The sequence below is a fragment of the Anastrepha ludens genome, chromosome 3 (genome assembly GCF_028408465.1).
Source record: "Anastrepha ludens isolate Willacy chromosome 3, idAnaLude1.1, whole genome shotgun sequence".
Classification (NCBI taxonomy): domain Eukaryota; kingdom Metazoa; phylum Arthropoda; class Insecta; order Diptera; family Tephritidae; genus Anastrepha; species Anastrepha ludens.
This window is the reverse complement of record NC_071499.1, coordinates 33,408,998-33,427,739: the sequence shown is the minus strand read 5'-3', so window position 1 is coordinate 33,427,739 and position 18,742 is coordinate 33,408,998. Positions and strand designations below refer to the sequence as shown.

Here is an 18,742-nt window from a genome sequence, read left to right as displayed (position 1 = left end):
AGTTATAAAGGAGATAATGACCGTGTTCCACAAATATTTTTTTATATTTTTTATGAAGAGTTTTTGCATGGCAGAAATATACTCGGAGACCTACCATTGCCTGCCGAGGAGCGACAGCTATTAGAAAAAACTTTCTATTATTTGGTGTTTCATGCACAAAGATTCGAATCTGTGCACCTCCGAATGGTAGTCACACACCAACCCATTCGGCTACTTATTAATTCATTCAAATAAGTATTTAATTTTTTTTTTATCTTTTTCCTTGCAGCAAATGAGCGAAATGTGCTAAGGTACATCGCACATCCCACTCTAAACTCATAAGCGAGCGTTGTTATTATTATTTGCATAACAGAAATATGTCGACATATATTCATTTTAAAATAGCTTACCAAGTTATGTTCCTATACTTACATAGGGTATCTGTAATCATAGTACTCGGATGCGGCAACCCCTCGTGATATGATCAACATATTCAAGATATTCGAATAGCTAATCGGCTGGGGCGTTTCACGTGTATACATCTCAGACACAATACTGCAGAGTGGCGTTCAAATATCAATTTTCAAAAATTCTACATTTTAACTAGCACTTCCACTTACGTATCCACGATACTCATCGCCTTCAACTTTGCTTCCATGCGCATTTTGCGAAAACTCCAAATCGATTCCAAGTATTCAACAAAGTATAAATTATTCAACGACAGGTTGTCATAATATTCCTCAATGTAGGTTTTTTCGTTAAGCGCCTCCTCGGGTATGCCGATCTGCAAGCGCATTGTAGTCAACTAGCGAGTGAAAGTCGGGGGAAAAAGCATTATTTCTTTAAACAGATTTACAGTTAGTATTCGATCACTCACCTTGTCAATAATATAGCTTTTCACACGTTTATCAATCCAATTCGCCTGATTGACTGAGTCCTTCAACTGATTCTGCAGGCTGTAGTACATAAGCCGTAGAAATGCATCGTTGCCTTGCGATTTACTGGGGTAATGCGTTGAATCGGGTTCACCATTTTTGTAGTCTTGCGACGCATATCGTTTGGACTGTGTTGTGTAATGTATAAATATGTAAATTTTTATAAAAATTGTATTTAAAACTGGTAGACTATCGGCTGGCGCCTTTACAAAAATTCTATAAAAAAAACGCTTCGATATTTGCTTCTGATTTGTAAGAAAGAGTAAATCCCGCAATTCATTGTGAAAATTGGGCGTGTTCAGGCATGGAAAATTAGGGTAGCGTTAGTGTTTTAGCCAAATACATATAATATAAAGGGTTATCCAATAAGAGGTGTTATTTTGATATTCAAAGAAAAATGCTACTTTTTAGTATAATGTTTATTTCATTATAAAGCGGAAGGTGTGCCGTTAATAGTGGAAAATAACATCAGGCAAATGACCACCACGACCACGCTTACAGGACAATATCCTTTTCATGAAATTTTCCATAACCGAATTGCAAAGTGTCTGCCCTATGTCCTCGATAGCCTCACGAATTCCATCTTTGAGGTCTTGAATCGACCCTGAGCTGTTGGCGTAGACCTTCTCTTTCACGTGGCTTCAAAGAAAAAAGTCACAAGGTGTTAAATCACAAGATCTCGGTGGCAAATTGTGATCACCTCTTCAAGAGATAACACGGTCCGGAAACTTTTCCCGTAAAAGATCAATGGTTTCGTTGTCTGTGTGGCACGTATCGCCATCTTGTTGAAAATCAACGTTGTCCAGATTAATACCATCCAATTTCGACCATAAAAAATCGCTAATAATCAATAATCAAATTAAAGTAGCACCTTTTATTGAAAACCCCTTTATTTGTCGAGTTTTTGGTCAAAACAGTGTTCACAATATGAGCCTTGCGAGACGGTGCGTTATTATGGTGCAAGATCCATGAGTTTTCTTTCAACAAATTAGGCCGTTTTCTACCTACATTCTCTCTTAAACATTAACTTCCAAGTAATATTCTTTATTTACCGTAGAACTATTTGGAATGAATTCCGAGTGCACAACACCATGATAATCAAAGAAAACAAGTAGCATGACTTTCACTTTTAATCGACTTTGACGTGGTTTTTTGTTTTTTGGGTTTCGGCTGATGTGGATAGCTCCATTCAGTCACCTGGTTGCATGTTGACTGATTTGCATCTCAAACTCATATACCCACGTCTCGTCCCCTGTTATGATGCGCTGGATGAACGTTGGGTCCGACTTCACTTGCTCAATCATGTCTTCAGCCACCTTTTTCCCATGAATTTTTGAAAGAAATTCAACTCTCTTGAAGCGAGTCGGGCAGTCACGTGTCTCATGCCAATTGATGGTGTAAAATGTTGCAAATTGATTCGTGAGACACGCTAATGTCACGAGCTATTTCCCTCAAACTCAAATGATGGTTTCCCAGCACCAATTTTGTGACTTTGTCGACGTTTGCATCCGTTGGAGACGTTGATAGGCGACCAGATCGGGGCAAATCTTCAACGACTTCTTTGCCCTCTGCAAAAGCCACTCGTAGACCCCTGATAAAGCACACTCGCTATAGACTTTCTACAACATTTTTAACGATTCGACACACGAAATCCCGTTTAAAACACAAAATTTAAGACAAATTCTTTGTTCGATATTTTTATCCTTAGTGAAAATCACAGAGCAAGTTAATTGACAGATCACGCTCAAACTCTGCGACACTATCGAGAGCAGTTGTGCCGCCATTTCAGCAAAAAAAATTAAACATACTTGTGTGTGTAACGCGCGCTTTTTAAATGAACGATTCACAGAATATACTTGTGTCCATTTTTTTATTTCAAAAGTTTAACATAAAATAGTTCATAGTGGTCAAAAAATCAATGACAAAAACTAAAAGATGGTGGTGATCTTGCGATATGCCATCCCATGCTTCTTTCACAGCTTTAAACAGTTCGAGTTTGGTACTGCAATTTCCCCTTTAATTTTCATATGAACGATCTCTCAGAAGTTCTCAATGGAGTTGTAGTCAAGGGTTGCTGAGCTGTTTCCTTTAAAACGTCTATGCCATTACATTAATGGCATCTCTTCTTCAGCGAATGGGTACATTATTTCTTTTATTCGATGAATTGGCCCGACCCCCTGTCCAGAAAAACGACCCCATACCATTACGTTACCACCACCGTATATATTTGGTAGTTGCAATGCAATTCTAAGGGTTGAGTTTATGTGCTTTCGGTCTACTCACATGTCTTATATCATCGGCATCTTTTATACTATACTTCGATTCATCCGAGAATAAAACTATCTTCCATTTTTGGGCCGTCCAATTAAGGTGAGCTTTCACAAATTCTGATTTGATATTTCTATTTTATGTTGAAATGCCTCAACTGCCCACCTTCTAATTGTTCGTTCACTAACTGACAAAAATTTTGCTGGACGACGGAATTTCGGCTTTGGCCATGTTCGGCCACAAAATTTCAGTTCTGTTTCGGTTCGGCTTCGGGCAAAAAAATGACAAACTTTAGCCGAATCTTTCTCAAAAAGTTGTTGTTAAAAATTGTACCAATTACAATATATATAAAATTATTCAATTATTTATTTATTTACTGATATTTATTTATTTTTTATTTATTTTTTTTTAGTTTTTTTCTGTTTATTTTTTCATTTTACAACATTTTTTTTATAATTATTATTATTTTTCATTAATTTATTTGTACATTTATTAATTTATTTTTTTTATGTTTTTTTAATTTTTTATTATTTTTTTTCAATTAATTTATTTATTCATTTATTTATTTATAAATTTTTTGTATATGAATTTTTTTTTATAAGAATATTAGAAAATACTTAAAATCCAGTTGAACAGTTGATTTAGTAATATTTTGAAAGAGTATTTTGTGGAAGAAAAATCTAGGCCAATACAGTTTGAAAGTGTTTTCAATCCTCTCAAGGTTCTAGACATCGGAGCTTTGGAAGCATAATCAGTTCTAACCATCCCTAACCAGAAAACATCATAATTTCGTAAGATTCGCTGAGGAATATGGAAATTAGTTTGGCGAGTAATCACCCAACTAATCAAATTGAAAATGAAAGTTTTCCATATTTTGAAATATTGTGCGAAGGTAAAGCGACTAATTTCACGCCGCCGATTGTGATGGTAGAAGCTGTCAGTGTGGATTTTAAAAGAAACCAGACAACGGTCCACCCTTTATATATTCTATTTCTAAATAACTACGCAAAAGTTGATATTGAATCATAAATATAAATGAAATTTAAAAAATTAGGACATACCTTTGTGCGTTCGGTATTTTGATGCTGCTGCAGAGCATCGACAGCGAATGGCAACCAATCGCGCACTATTTGCGAACAAACCATCCAACGCGGATATGTGGCTGTGCGACCTTGAAAATAAATATTTTAACAACAAAATATATAATAAAACAGAAAAAAAAAATAAAGAGTTAATCACTAATTTGCTAACTCACCATAAATGGCATGGTCGAAATTCTCCACCAAATTGCGGTATTCCTGCGACAAATGCGGCAACAGATGACGCGCCAATGACCAAATTATAAAATTATTAATGGGTCTAAAATATTGCATAATAAAATTAAACGATTATAGTTTCCGTTTTAGGTTGTGTGTAATAAAATAAATAAAGAAATATGAGAATCGGGAATCTAAAAGCAAAAGAAAAATACTAAAAAGGGCAAAAAGGCAAAAAGTTCAAGCCGGCTACTTTTGTACATCTACATATACACATGCAAATATATACTTAGATGAGTACAAAAATAAATAAACGCGGAATAAAATATGGAATTTGCAATAAAAAACCAACTCTCATCGCCTTTACAAATAAAATAAAGCTACAAATGGAGAGGACGTCCTTGCGCTAAATTTCAAAACCAGATTTTTTTGTTGTCAATTTTACTTACTTCTTATCGGAGGTGGATACCACAATGGATAGTTCGCGGAAGACATTGACGTCGCGCACCAGAATTTCTGTTTCATCACTAATTTTGGTACTACTGAAAATCGCCTGAAGTGACTCCATTATTGGCAACTGCGAAATAACATAACAAAAATAAATAATTACACTGCCCAATAGCATTTTCGGAAAGCGAGCAAATAATACTGAAAATACAGAACCTAATAAAACCAAATAGACCAAAGTTGTAATTCAGTACATCTCAATTTTTCTAAAATTTGGTGATAGAAATCTTTATACAGGTCGTTAAAAAAGTTATAGTCCAGCAAGCCACAGTTTCTTTTTTTACAGTGAGTAAAGATTGTTTATACGAACCAGTAGATAATCGAAGTTTATACTCCATTTTGATATTAAATTTTTTCATTTGAACACAAAAAACAAAATAACAATAATAATAATATGTATATATTTTGGGAACTTGTACTCACTGTACAAAAAAGAAAAGTGCGTGTAGGGTAGAACACATAACAGAAGTGAAACTTTCAAGGCAGACAAAGAAAGAGGGAGAGAGAGAGAGAGAAAGAATATATATCTAAGCAAATTCACAACATTTCAGAGAATACAAATTGACAAAATTTACAAAAAACGGAGAAGGGTCGACCGGTGTAGGTAAACGCCGAGCACAAACCGTGGCAACAACACGCACTACTCCGAGCGTTAATCACCCGCACAAACGCAGCGATTCCAGGACCGCAGTAATGACACAAATTACCGCAAGGCAATACCAATAAATCCGACGTCGGAATGGATAGCACTTTGTAGTACGCTCAAGCACTAGCCAAGAAACGGAAATAAGCGCTAAAAAGTAGGCCCAAACAAAAACCGCCAAAAAACGCCCCAAACAGTAGGCACCAGGAAATATTATATAACGCCAAAAATATATTTCCTACATGTTTGCACCAACAAGCAAGCGCCAAAAAGTATGCAGTGTTATTTCTCACTAAAAATTAGCAACCACAAGGAAAAGCTCAGTAAAGTGTATCTAAGATATATATAAGGTACAGCTCTCTCTCTCCTTTTCCTCAACGATATATATTTTTCCTCTCTCGCCGAACGAAAATTCCCAAAACGTTGCATGGCCTTGAAATTTTACTCTCCATTCTTGCTCGTCCATCGACACCTAAGAAGTTTCACTTGAAAAATTATTCTACAAAGTTCTGTTCACTCATGGCGTAGTTTCGGTATAACTTGTGTATGGTCACTACTTTATATTTTTAAGGCTTATCCACTACTAAATACTTACAGATGGAGCTATTGTTTTCATTTCAGCCAACGTCTTAATTTCATTCAATTTACTCTCATCGGATTGTTTCACCGCATCGATGTGACTAACTATTCGTTTTTCATAATGAAAAATTTCATCAGCAAATAGATCCGCCTCATTTGATACGATTCCTATGGGAAATGGAGACACAACGAAAAAATTATGATTTTTTAACACTTTGAGCTATCTGAAAGTAAGCTAATTTAAGGTGCTTACCCATGTTGATCGCAAAGTCACGCAGCAACAATTTATAGCCACGAACGATCTGTAAGTAGTGAAATATTTAGTATGCCTATCGTAAAGGGTTAAGAAGCAACGAAACGAATGTGAATACCCCTAATAAGCATTTACATATTTACCTCATCATTTTGATCAATGTTGTAGAAATAACGATCGGGCAAACCAATTTCGCCCTCATCCAAAGTGATTATGTAGTCATGCGGCTTATTAAAGCTGAAAAAAAAAATTATGTAAATGTGTACTTATATAAGATATATGCATATGTAGAATAATATAATAGTAAACACTTCTTAGTAGGGTAGATTAAATTATTATGGAGTCTGGCTCATTGAAAATCTGAAAGTAGGATAATTTCAAAAATGTATTCCAAGTAAATGAAAATGCAGATTTGCATACATTCTTGAAACTTAATGACCTATTCCCAAATTTAATGTCAAATATATTACTTACAAGGCGAAGTCCAAAATAAACAAGACTGGCTTCATAAAAATGTTTTTGATGGCGCCATCTTTTTAATGAGTTAGTGCGTTGGAAGTTACATCCCTAGCTGACTTCCAGTGAAAGCTTGTACCGAATGTCACATTCGGTTCAGTGCGAGTGGTTCAATGAGTTTCGAACAAAGAGCTAATATCGAATGTTGTTTTAAAATCGGTAAAATGTTTACCGAAACATTTGAACTGATGAGAAAAGTTTATGGCGATGATTGTCTATCTCGTGCCAGAGTTCATGAGAGGTTTACACGTTTCAGAGATGGTTGTGAGGACATAAATTAAATCAGTAATCACCGAAAACTGCATCGAAATTGTTTGTAAGACTATCAAAAATTAACCGAAATCATCGTTGAAATTCATGGAATCGGAGTTGAATATCTCCAAAACATCGATTTATCGCATTTTATCTGATCATTTGGGCTTACGAAAGGTCTGTGCACGTTTCATTCCGCACAAGTTAACTGAGGAACAAAAATTGCTCAGAATTCAACATTCGACAGACCTCATTAAAGAGGCGAGAAAAGACGAGAACGTCCTTTACAACATTGTAACTGGTGATGATTCAATTCAACATGAATATGAAACTAAGCGTGCCGAATGAAAGGCCCCAGACGAGCCACCATCCAAAAAATCGCGTTTGGAGAAGTCAAAAATCAAGTCGAATCTCATTTGTTTTTACGATTCCAAGGGAATTGTCCACAAGGAGTTCATGCCAATGGGCCAAACCGTCAATGCAGTATTCTATATTGGCGTTTTGAAGCGTTTGTTGCATCTCATTCGTCGAATTCTCCCTGAATACCACGAAGGAGGAAGCTGGCGCTTATTGCAAGATAATGCATCATCTCATCGATCCGCTCTTTTGATTGAGTTGTTGACTAGAAATCGCATTTTAACGGTCACTCACTCACCGTATTCGCCTGATATGGCTCCCTGAGCTGTCTAACTGTTCGGAAAATTACATTTGCATCAAGGAAGGAAAACGTTTTGCGTCCGTAGAGGTCATCCAAAAGGCTTGTACCGACATCCTGAATGACATTCCGGTCAATGACCTGAAACATTCTTTCGAAAAACAGTGTATCGAGGCCAGAGGGGACTATTTTGAATAAATAAACTCGAAGTTATCATAACAAAGCTCCTGTCGTTTCTATTTTAGCTCAGTCTTGTTTATTTTGGACTTCACCTTGTATATCTGTAGAATTTTTAGTTTAATAATTTATTTAATTTAAAAAAAAAACTATAATTTTCAATAATTATAAACTTTCATGATTCAATAATAAAAGGTTGTGTAAAGTTTGACAACTGATTTCCGATACTACTAATCCATTAATGCAATTTGAAAGTAAGGGAAAAAGGTTACCCCAGAAAATAAGTTTATCCCCTTTCTGAAAAAATTGAATAAAACCTATATCTTTCCGATAAAAAAAATGTGTTTCTCATTCTCAGAGTGGTCTATGCTAATCCATTTATGAAATTTGAATATTGCCTGTGCCATATCATCCTATTTCCAGCTCCGCGGTGAGCCTTTTTTTCTTCGCTACTACTGCAGGTTCAGCCCACCGAATATCTTTAGGAAAAGAACTATCACCGTAGGTTCCTTGCCCGTTGCACTATTTGCATGCAATCGGTAGTGCTTCTTCCGCGGCATATCAATAAGTTACGGAGTGTCATGGTGAAAAGATTTGTAAAGGTGTTCTACCTAGCAGACCGTTATTCGGCTCTGAGCGAATTCGGCAGATGTGCTGATATCACATGAATGTGTTTCACAAAATTTAGTTTGTGGTAGTGACAAAAATCAACAACACACAGGCCAAGTGACGTGAAATCCAAAATTCTCTTCAAAATTTTTTTTCAACATACCTAACGAGCCAATCTGGTAATCTATCATCCTTGATTGAGTGTGGCTTTCGTGTAGCACAATCATTTTACTACTCAATTGCCAAAAATGTTTAATGGAAGCAGAAAAAATCAAATACTAAATACCCACCGATTTTCAACGCTGACTTTGTAATAAGGAAATATGCCATAGATCGTTTGGAGATGCACTAAAGCCTTTTTGTATTCCCAATTGCGTAGACGATTTGAGTCACGAAACGCTTGCCAGTCCTCTGTAAAAACACAAAGAAAATATACCAGTTAGCAATAGAAATTAATTGAACATAAACTTTAGAATTTAAGATGTAAAGTAAAACTAATACTAACTACATTTGTAAGCATGGGTTCTTCGTCGAGCTGATTAAAAAAATGGGGTTGAAATACGAGATTAGTTGAGTTCAGTAGAAATAGAAGTTTAGTTGAGGTTCATCCTCCTACACTTCATTGAGTGAGAATTCAGATTGCTCTTAATTTAAGTAAGTAGCAGTTACTAGGTTCTTCAATAAGTTTTGCGGTTCGATAATAGAGGGCGTTGCTTCTAGCCTACATTTGTTTTTTATGTTGGTACACTCTTTATATGAACTTATGGGCAAGTTTCATTTTAATCTGTCAATTCATTGTTTTTTTACGAACCATTTAGATCACAGTAATTTCTACAATGGAAAAAATCAAGCCCGTTTAAAAGCAAAGGAAATTAATGAACGAATGTTCAAAGTGTACTCGTATAAGTACTTCTCATCATCAATTAGTACCGTAGAAATACGGGCTGTGGAATTTAATCGAAGACGTACAAGCCTTAAAGACGATTACGGTCGAAGACGTCAAAAACAGCAACAACGGCAGAAATCGTTGAAAAATGCAAGATATCGTATTGGAAAATCATCGAGTAAGTGAACGAGTTTTCGTAGAGGCCTTAGCCATCTCAATGGGCAGTGTAAGTAATATTTTGACTGCAGAGTTGAGTTTCAGAAAGCTCTGTGCACAATGGGCGCCGCATTCGCTAACAATGGAATAAAAAAAAACATTCGAATGCGACTTTCTCAACAAATTTTAGAGCGTTTTCGAAAAGATAACAAGGGTTTTGTGCGTCGATTCTTTACTATGGATGGGACTTGGGACAAAATAAGAGGCTAAAGAGTGGTGTGAACTTGGTTTTTCGGCTTCGAAACGAGTTCGTGTCCAGAAATCGGCCAAGAAGGTGTTGACATCATTTTTTTGGGATGCGAAAGGAATTTTGTTTGTGGATTACTTGCAAACTGCGTATTATTTTAACCTTTTAGACCAGCCGAAGGAAAAAATTCGTAAAAAAATCCAGTTTGCAAAAGAAACAAATTATTTTTCATCAGGGCAATGCACCGAGTCGCAAGAGCATTTAACAATGACTAAAATCCATGAATTAAAGTTCGAATTGTTGGAGCATTCACGGTATTCACCGGATTTGGCTCCAAGCGACTTCCATCTGTTTCCAGTCCTAAAAAAATGCATGCGTGGAAAGTATTTTTCATCAAATGATGAGGTCATAACAGCTATGGATGCCATGGATGTTGCAGCCCTTCCAATCTGGATTCAAGGATCTCAATTTAGGGATAAAATTCATGAATTGGAATCTCTTAGGAACGAGTGTATTGGTGTTCAACGAGACTATACTGAATAAAAAAGTGTATTTTAAACGATAAAATTGTGTTTTTCTTATCGAACCGCAAAACTTATTGAACAGCCTAGTAGTGCTCCCAAATTATATGCAATCTTGGATGCAGGGGAATTTTTTTGTTTTGTTTACTACTCGCTACATAGTTGATGAATCGAAAGTAACTATTATTTCCACAATTTTTCTAAAAACAGTAAAAATGTGGAAAAACAAATAAGCTCTATACGACTATTGCATGGGATGTGATCGTAAAACGCATCCCATCGAAACAATATTTTAATTTGAGTTTTTTTCACATTTTTCATGAAATTTTCTCAAGCTTTGACGAGATGGAAAAATTTTGAAGAAGACTTCAGATTCAGCGCCTACTGCTATCAGACGTGGCAAATCGTTTCTCAGTGGTATTAAAAATATTTTACATGAATTTTCACAAATTAAGCGAAATAGTTTTTCACTTTATTTAATTAATTTTAAATACGAACTGGAATTGTTGCGACTTTGTTTTGTCTTCTTCATAAAAAAGGTGAATCATTAAAAATCTTCTGAATCTTCATAAAAAAAAAGCTGAATCATTGAAAACTCGTTGTCCATTTTTTATACTCTTGGAAATGTAGAGTTTATCTCGATTTCGGGCGAACATTTGACTTCTTCAGCCTCAAAAGCTGATGTTCGGTCGTTTTTTACTCTAAACCCTTTTTTTCGGGGTATGTGTAGTGCAACAGTTGAAGAAGTCCATAAGATTTGTCAGCTGAATAAAGCGCCTGAAAGTCAAAACGACTGAAATGCTTGACATCGAGTTCTAACTTTAATCGTATTTCGCTCTACTCTCCTCTTTAGCCAAATTCGATTTGATATTCGTGTGGCACACTGGCAGGCGTGAGTTTCTAGTGACTTTCCACTTAAAATGACTGATGGCAGAAATTTGGAGTTTATTACGATATTAACACCTTCAAAATCAATACCATAACTCATCAAATCGGCAACTATGTAAATGCAACCTTCACGAAATGCCAATACCCAATTATTTGCCGCGCTGTGTTGTAATCTCATACAGCAACAACTTGCTTTTAGCTTGCAGTTTTATAAAAATGATAACAACACTTAATTCACTTTTTAGCTTCCCACCTACCAAACACTCGTATCTACGAAATTTATACTGCACATGCACGAAACTGACAACTTTTTAGTGGAACAAACAGAGCACGACAAAAGAGCGTATGACCAATATTAATTTGAACAATGTGTACTCAAAAAAAAGTTATGAAAACCCCCAATAAACAGCCAAAATATGGTATTACAACAAACATGTATAGACTAAAACATTTCAATTGAAATAACTCGAATAATTCACCGAATTACTTTAATTGACAAATGCCATGGTTGTTCCAATTTTGGATTAAAAAGTGCAATTAGAATGAACATCAGTTTTTTTATTTATATTTTTATATTAAAGAACAAACCTCGGAAAAAGGTGATTTGGCTAATTATAATACAATTGCGTTAACCGCTTCAAGCTGCTGATGATATCTACCAGCTGCTATATCCGCGGGAGTAGCAAAAAAAGTGAGAGCCAAGATGTCTGAATCTTAGCACGGCGAGAGCAGGACAGCTGAGGAGAAGGTGTTGAAATGATTTCATCTCATACTCCAGACAGCTTCTGCAGAAAGGACTCGAACCAATCCTAAGCCTCCCCTCATGAATACTTTACGGACAATATCCGGTAAGGATACCTACCAAATTCGAGAGCAGCGGCTTTTTCAACCTATCTACCTATGGCCAGAATCGCTGCGCTCGCGACTTTGCACATTTGCACTCGCTGGGTATACAGGAGGTCCATTTTTCTAGGAGGGAACCCCAATCCTCTCATTTCGCAGTGAAACCGTCTCGACGGTCCCCTGTCTAGCTAGCTTATCAGCTCAGCAGTTTCCCGCCAAATCACTGTGACCAGGTACCCAAATGAGCCTAATATCGAAAAGTGTTCGGATGCAGTCGAGAGAGAATCAAATTGAAACCAAGATAAGGTATAATTAATTTTTTTAGAAGGACGAAAGGGAATCGATATTGCAATTCGGTTTCATAATATGTAAGTGTATGCCTTTGTAATTGTAGCACAAAACAATAATAGAAATAGAGTCAAAATATTTCGACTTTAGGTTTGCATTGTCGTTTAAGCGAATTATCGATTAATTTTGAATGAAAGTTATTGGGTTTTATTTTCCGCTTTTTTTTTTTTGAAACTCAACACTCAGCGTTTTTAGAGGACTTTTTACCTGCTACTACTAAATTTTTGTATTTCATTTTTTTTTCTATTTTATTTAATTTTGTTTTTTTTGTATTTTATTTCATTTTTTTTTTTGTATTTTATTTCATTTTTTTTTTTTTTTGTATTTTATTTCACTTTTTGTTTTTTTTTTTTGGATTTTATTTAATTTTTTTTTTTTTTGTTGAAAAATCTTTGTAATTTCTTTTTTTGTTTTAGGTTTTAACTGCGAAATATATTGAGAAAATTACCTGATCCAAACGGAACACTGACTATTAATCTACTCCAAATGGAATGTACGTGTCTCGGTGATTTTTGTTGCATTTTAGAACTTGAAATTTAAAAATAATAAATTCAATAATTGGGGCGTTAGGTGTTTGGCCGAGCTCCTCCTCCTATTTGTCGCGTCTTGACGTTGTTCCACAAATAGAGGGACCCAATGCCGGCCGAGTGGTGACCGCTATTAGAAAAAACTTTTTCTACATTTTGGTGTTTCGTGCACGGAGATTCGAACCTACCCATTCAGCTCCGTGGCCGAATGGAAATTCACTTAAAATTTTACCTCCAGTTATTTTGTGCACTTACAATAGTTATTTTGAAATATTTTACCACAGAAATTTACCCAGAAAAGGATAAGATTCACGTTGTTTTGCTAGTAACTATCTAGGTTAGAGTAGGTAGTGCTGGCTGATCTGTAAAAAGATCCCACTTAGACCTCTAGGATCCATTGAGTTGCCAGTACAATGTATTTGTATTTTATATAATTCATAATGCACGTCTTCGTGAGTTTTAACAAGCCGTTCATCCTTTTGTCAGGGTGCAGGGTAGTAGCAAAGTAAGTGTTCCAAAGTACGCCTAACATTCGCTTCCTTATATGTGTTACACGCATCATTCTGGACAAATCTCTTTTTGGCTGCGTGACGTGGCGTGGGACAGTGCCCCGTCAGTACTCCAACCAATATTTTGTAATATTTCCTAGCCAATGATAAAATAAAGTTTGCAGTTTTCGTATTCCAAGTCCTTAGCATAATCGTGGCAATTATGTACGAGGCTGAGTGCGACTGCGCTTCCAGAACTAGTTTCTCATTTAGTTCCGTTTTCAGAAGGAAATCTCGACAAGCGAATAGCTGCCTTAGCTAGCTCATCGGCTCTCTCATTTCCTTCTATTTATTTGTGTTTTGGTATCCAGTAAAAGTAGTGAAATGCTCATTTCCGCAGAGTTCATCTAGTTTGGGCCTGCACTCTTGAACACAAGTTAGTGCAAGAAGCCATGATTGCTTTAATAGCCACTTGGCTATCATTGAAAATGTTTGTTCGAATATTAAGAGGAAGTAATTCCACAGCTAATTCAGCTGTTTTTCTTGCGGTTGCTTTTGTAGTGACTATCTAGTTTCAAATAAAAGTATAACTACTATTTTTAAAATTTGTTTTCCACTTTCCTTTTTCATTTTTTCCATTCATACTAAAAGAATTACTAATTCAGGAACTATTTTGGCTCTCAAATTTTGCCAAATAGTCGAGTGAAAATAGTTGAATACTATAACGGAAACTAACATAAAACATTCTGAAGTGTCAGTAAACTTCATTTACAGTTCACTAATAGGTGAACTTTAGTTAACAAAAATATCCAAATACATATGCAAGTATCTGAGTCTAATTTTTATTTGCCAATCAATCCATCCAGTCATATGGCAAACAAACCAGCGATGAATTTAAAAACCGTCATCAATTGACACCTTAGTGTCAAGATGTCCAATACAAAACATAAAAAAATGAAATAACAGATTATAAACAAAATAAAAACTGCAGTATGAGCAGCTTTTTAATTTCTTTACATAAAAAGTGTGGCATTATTTTAGAGGATAATTAGTGCCTAAGACTTTAGGGTAAAAAACCAAAGAAATACACCTATACATGTGCATATGTTTGGCAACACTGACTTCGGGTTTGATAGCAGGTGATCGTACGCGAGCAAAATCGATCTATCTTCACTACAACTGTAAGTTCCCGGATTGTCTCCAGCAATTAGCACCTTCTGAGAGCGCGATAATTTCAAGCCGGATTTGTTTATAGTTGCATAACGATTTATTGCGAGTCGTTCAACATTTTTGATACTACACTTTAATTGATTTAATTAAAACAAGCTGAAAGTGGCGACCGGGATTTCCTACGAAAGTATTATACGATTTTTATACAAATTATTTTCTGATATAAAATTGTAGAGCAATTGTGCAGAGGAATTCAGTATTAATCCGCATTCACTAAGACTTGGTAGTTGACTGAGAAATTTTGTTTCGTGAAAAATAGTTTATTATATTTGAAGAAGAATGAATAAATTAGTGGTGAGTGATGAAGAAATAAGGATAAGCAAAAAATTCTTTAAACTAAAGAGTGGTGCGCTACGAACACTTCACTAGAAATATAGAACAAAAGGCTTTTGGGGTCCTGGTGGTCTAGAGCTCGAAAATTTAGGGTATTTTCAGGAACTTATTTACAATAAAAAAATGAAAAACGATATATAAATTTTTTAGGCTTTGTATTTAACTTCTTTTACATACAAAAATGAAAAAAAAATGTTATTTAAAAAATGGCGCTGAAGTTGAGACCTGGACAGTGTTGTCCATTTTGGCTCTTCCATTTATATGAAACACAAAAACCAAAAAAAATTATTAGTCAGTATAACTGTAGCTAAGTCCCTATGTGCTAGTATAAAAAAAATACAAATTCAATACGCGGTTTTGAATTTGGCACCCTAAAAGTCGTTTTTTCCAGTTTTTAATAAAAAAACAACAAAATAATTGAAATAATATGATTCTAATACGGCCGAACAACATATTAAAATTTCAGACGATTCGGTTGAATAGTTTATGTTTTTTTTTTTTGACAACACCAGGCTGAAAAAGTCATTTCGAGATAAATGAGTTTAAAATTTGAGGTACAGGAGCGCGCGGACCGATCTCTACCTAGTTAGTGGATTGTAGAAGCTATAATAATAAGAATTTCCGCATGAAAATTTCCCATTATATTCTTAAGATACTAATCTTTCGAAATATTGAAAAACACAAAAATCGATTTTTTGAAATTAGACCACCGGGTCCCCTTAAACATCAAAACGTTATTATTGTAATATATGATGAGGGCATAAAAAAGGCACTCCTTGACATTTTCGATCAAATTATCGATTGGGTCTCACCTTTTACTTCAAGAATTCTTCTTCGATTGCATTGTTGTCATACATCCAAAATTCTTAAAGAAAAAATGCAAAGGCGTAAATTGGTGACAAACTTGCACCGCTCCGCCGGTAGATACCAACATTTCACTTCAAAACTCTTAGACTTCCAATGGCGCTCAAATCAAAATATGTGGTTTTGATGGGACGACCAATACAAAAAGAAATTTTAAATTAATAAAATATAAAATAACTCTGATTTTCCCATAAAATTTGTGTTTATCTTTCGGTCAGCTCTTCGCCTTCATTGCCGCTAGCGCGCAAATTTCGCTTGCTCGCCCAGATGTTAGCCACGGTTATCGCTACCAGCCAGGCTATAGCAGCTCAGGTGGTAATTTACTGCAGTCACCGCTACCCGCGAATAACAACTACTTTACCCCAACACCCACCTTCCCCGTCTCAGTTGGCGATTATGGAGGCAGCAGTAAATTCATCAGTTCTAGTGGTGCTACTAGCCTTGGATATAACAGTGGCAACAGCGGCAGCAGTGGTGGTTTTTCTGGGGCCACTTCTACCTCGAACGGATTTGGCAGCTATGGCGGCGGCGTAGGCGATTTCGATGGTTCATCTGTAGGTAACAGCTATCAATCTGGTTACGTCTCTGGCAACACACAATCGGTGCACTATTCTCATCAAGCGTCGAACTTTGCCGGCCAGAAACCAATTGTGACTAAACATTTCTGGTTGCACTCAGCACCTGAGGATCATGATGAGCAGCAAATTGTGCGCTATATAAATGTTGGAAAACCACGCAAGAACTATAATGTAGTGTTCATCAATACGCCTTCATCGAATGTCAACAAAGCTAAGATTATCGCCAATGTTGCTCCAGTCGAAGATAAGACAGCGATTTATGTATTGGCCAAGAAGGCAAATGCCCTGGATGTCAGCGCTGAAGTGGCAACACCAGCGCCCAGTGTTAGTAAGCCAGAAGTATTCTTTATTAAGTACAAAACACCCGAGGAGGCGTTGCATGCACAACACACCATTCAAGGTGAGCGAAAAGTAAACATCGAATTTAGTGGAATATAAATCAATAAAATCTTTGGTTTTTTTCTCAGCTCAATATGATGCTTTGGGTGGCTCAAGTAATCTTTCGAATGAAGGTACTATTCCTATCTCCTCTGCAATCGGCAGTTTGGGTGACTCTGTTGGCGTAGGTGCAGGGGATGATGAGGACTCTCACACAGTGCAAATTGGCACGCCAATCACTTCGATATCTAACGGCGCCGGAGACAACGGACTTCAGAACTATTTACCACCAAACCACAAGTAGAGTGTGCTGAGTATTTCGATCACCACCCAGAATAATTCAGAAGGCGGTGATGATGCGAAAAAGGTGTGTTAAAGTGTGTACATGTATATAAATTATGTGAATTATGATCGTGAGAACGTATAAAACAATAAAGCGCAGTTCCGATCCATCTTTCTACCAAAACTAATCTCGCTTAATTCACCACACAAAATTACATTTGGCTGAAATTAAAACGGTTAAACTAGCTAGATGAGCTTAGATAATAATAGCGGGTTGGGACTGCGCACTATTACGCTGTATACTTTCTCTGGCACAAAAACTACGGTTTTTATTTTTTATTAAGTTTGTGAGTGTAGTTAAAACAACAATGAATAAAAAGAATTTTTTAGAACTAAAAAGGTATTTTTAGAACTGAAGAAAGTATTTCTGGAACACGAAAAAAGTAATTTTTAGAACTAAAAGAAGAATTTTGAGCACCAAAAAGTAATTCTTAGAACAAAAAGGTAAATTTTTAGCCCTGAAAACTCATTTTTGGAACCAAAGTTATTTTTAGAACAACAGTGAATAAGAACTAGAACTAAAAATTATTTTTAGAGCTCTGAAAAGTATTTAAAATCTAAGTTTTAGAACTAAAAAATTTCTTTTGATAACTAAAAAGTGCTTTTAGAACTACAAAATATATTTTTAAAACTGAATAAAGTATTTCTTGAACTAGAAAAAGTATATATTAGGACTAAAGGAAGAATTTTTAGCAAAAAACATAATTTTTAGAACAAAAAGAAAAATTGTTAGAATTTTTGAAAGTAAAAAGTTATTTTTAGAATAACGAAAAGTATTATTTAGGACAACACTGAATAAAAAGCATTTTTTAAAACTGAAAGAAGAATTTTTGCACAAAAAAGTAGTTTCCAAAACTAAAAAAATATTTGTAGAACTCAGAAAAGTAATTTTAGCACTCAAAAACTAAGTTTTAGTACTTAAAAATCTAAGTTGCAGAAGTAAAAAAAATTCTTTTGATAACTAAAAAGTGCTTTAGAACTAAAAAATATATTTTTAGAACTGAACAAGGTATTTTTAGAACTAGGAAAAAGTATTTTTTAGAAGTAAAAGAAGAATTTTTAGCACTAAAAAATAAAATTTAGAACAAAAATGCAAATTTTTCGCAATAAAAAGGAATTGTTAGAACGAAAAATTATATTTAGAGGAAAGCAATTTTGGTTCTTAGAAAAAAAGAAGTTGTTTTCAGTAAATTTTTAAACTGAACGAAATTTTAGCACTGAAAAGTAATTTTTAGAACCAAAAATTTTATTTCTAGACCTCAGAAAAGTATTTATTTAGCACTTCAACCTAGTTTTTAAAATCTTAACTGGAACTGAAAAGATACTTTTTAGAACTAAAAAGTTAATTTTGAGAACTAAAAAAGTTATTTTAGAACTAAAATTTGAGACCATTTACAACATATCTTTTTAGACGGTGGACACAAGCTGCCGTGTAAAGTTAAGTTTTCGTTTTCATAACCCTTTCCACCACCATAGTTTACAAC

The 18,742-nt window shown here is 35.2% G+C and overlaps 2 protein-coding genes across 10 annotated transcripts in view; one reads left to right on the top strand and one right to left on the bottom strand.

Moving 5' to 3' along the window:
- LOC128857372 (protein gone early) overlaps window positions 1-18,742 on the bottom strand; it is a 147,916-nt gene that overhangs the window by 3,122 nt on the left and 126,052 nt on the right. For all 9 annotated transcript variants that reach the window (XM_054093112.1, XM_054093105.1, XM_054093114.1 and 6 more), the window contains 10 exons: window positions 8,920-9,040; window positions 6,564-6,657; window positions 6,421-6,469; window positions 6,184-6,335; window positions 4,888-5,015; window positions 4,438-4,541; window positions 4,244-4,353; window positions 857-1,042; window positions 600-784; window positions 412-534 (listed from right to left, as the gene is read on the bottom strand). In XM_054093112.1, coding sequence (XP_053949087.1) covers window positions 412-534; window positions 600-784; window positions 857-1,042; window positions 4,244-4,353; window positions 4,438-4,541; window positions 4,888-5,015; window positions 6,184-6,335; window positions 6,421-6,469; window positions 6,564-6,657; window positions 8,920-9,040 — 1,252 coding nt within the window. The remainder of the gene's footprint in view (window positions 1-411; window positions 535-599; window positions 785-856; window positions 1,043-4,243; window positions 4,354-4,437; window positions 4,542-4,887; window positions 5,016-6,183; window positions 6,336-6,420; window positions 6,470-6,563; window positions 6,658-8,919; window positions 9,041-18,742) is intronic.
- On the top strand, window positions 9,664-17,272 carry LOC128856358 (uncharacterized). Its single transcript, XM_054091657.1, has 3 exons — window positions 9,664-9,741; window positions 16,179-16,938; window positions 17,006-17,272. The coding sequence occupies exons 1-3, from the start codon at window positions 9,664-9,666 to the stop codon at window positions 17,218-17,220; spliced, it is 1,053 nt and encodes a 350-aa protein (XP_053947632.1). The 3' UTR covers window positions 17,221-17,272.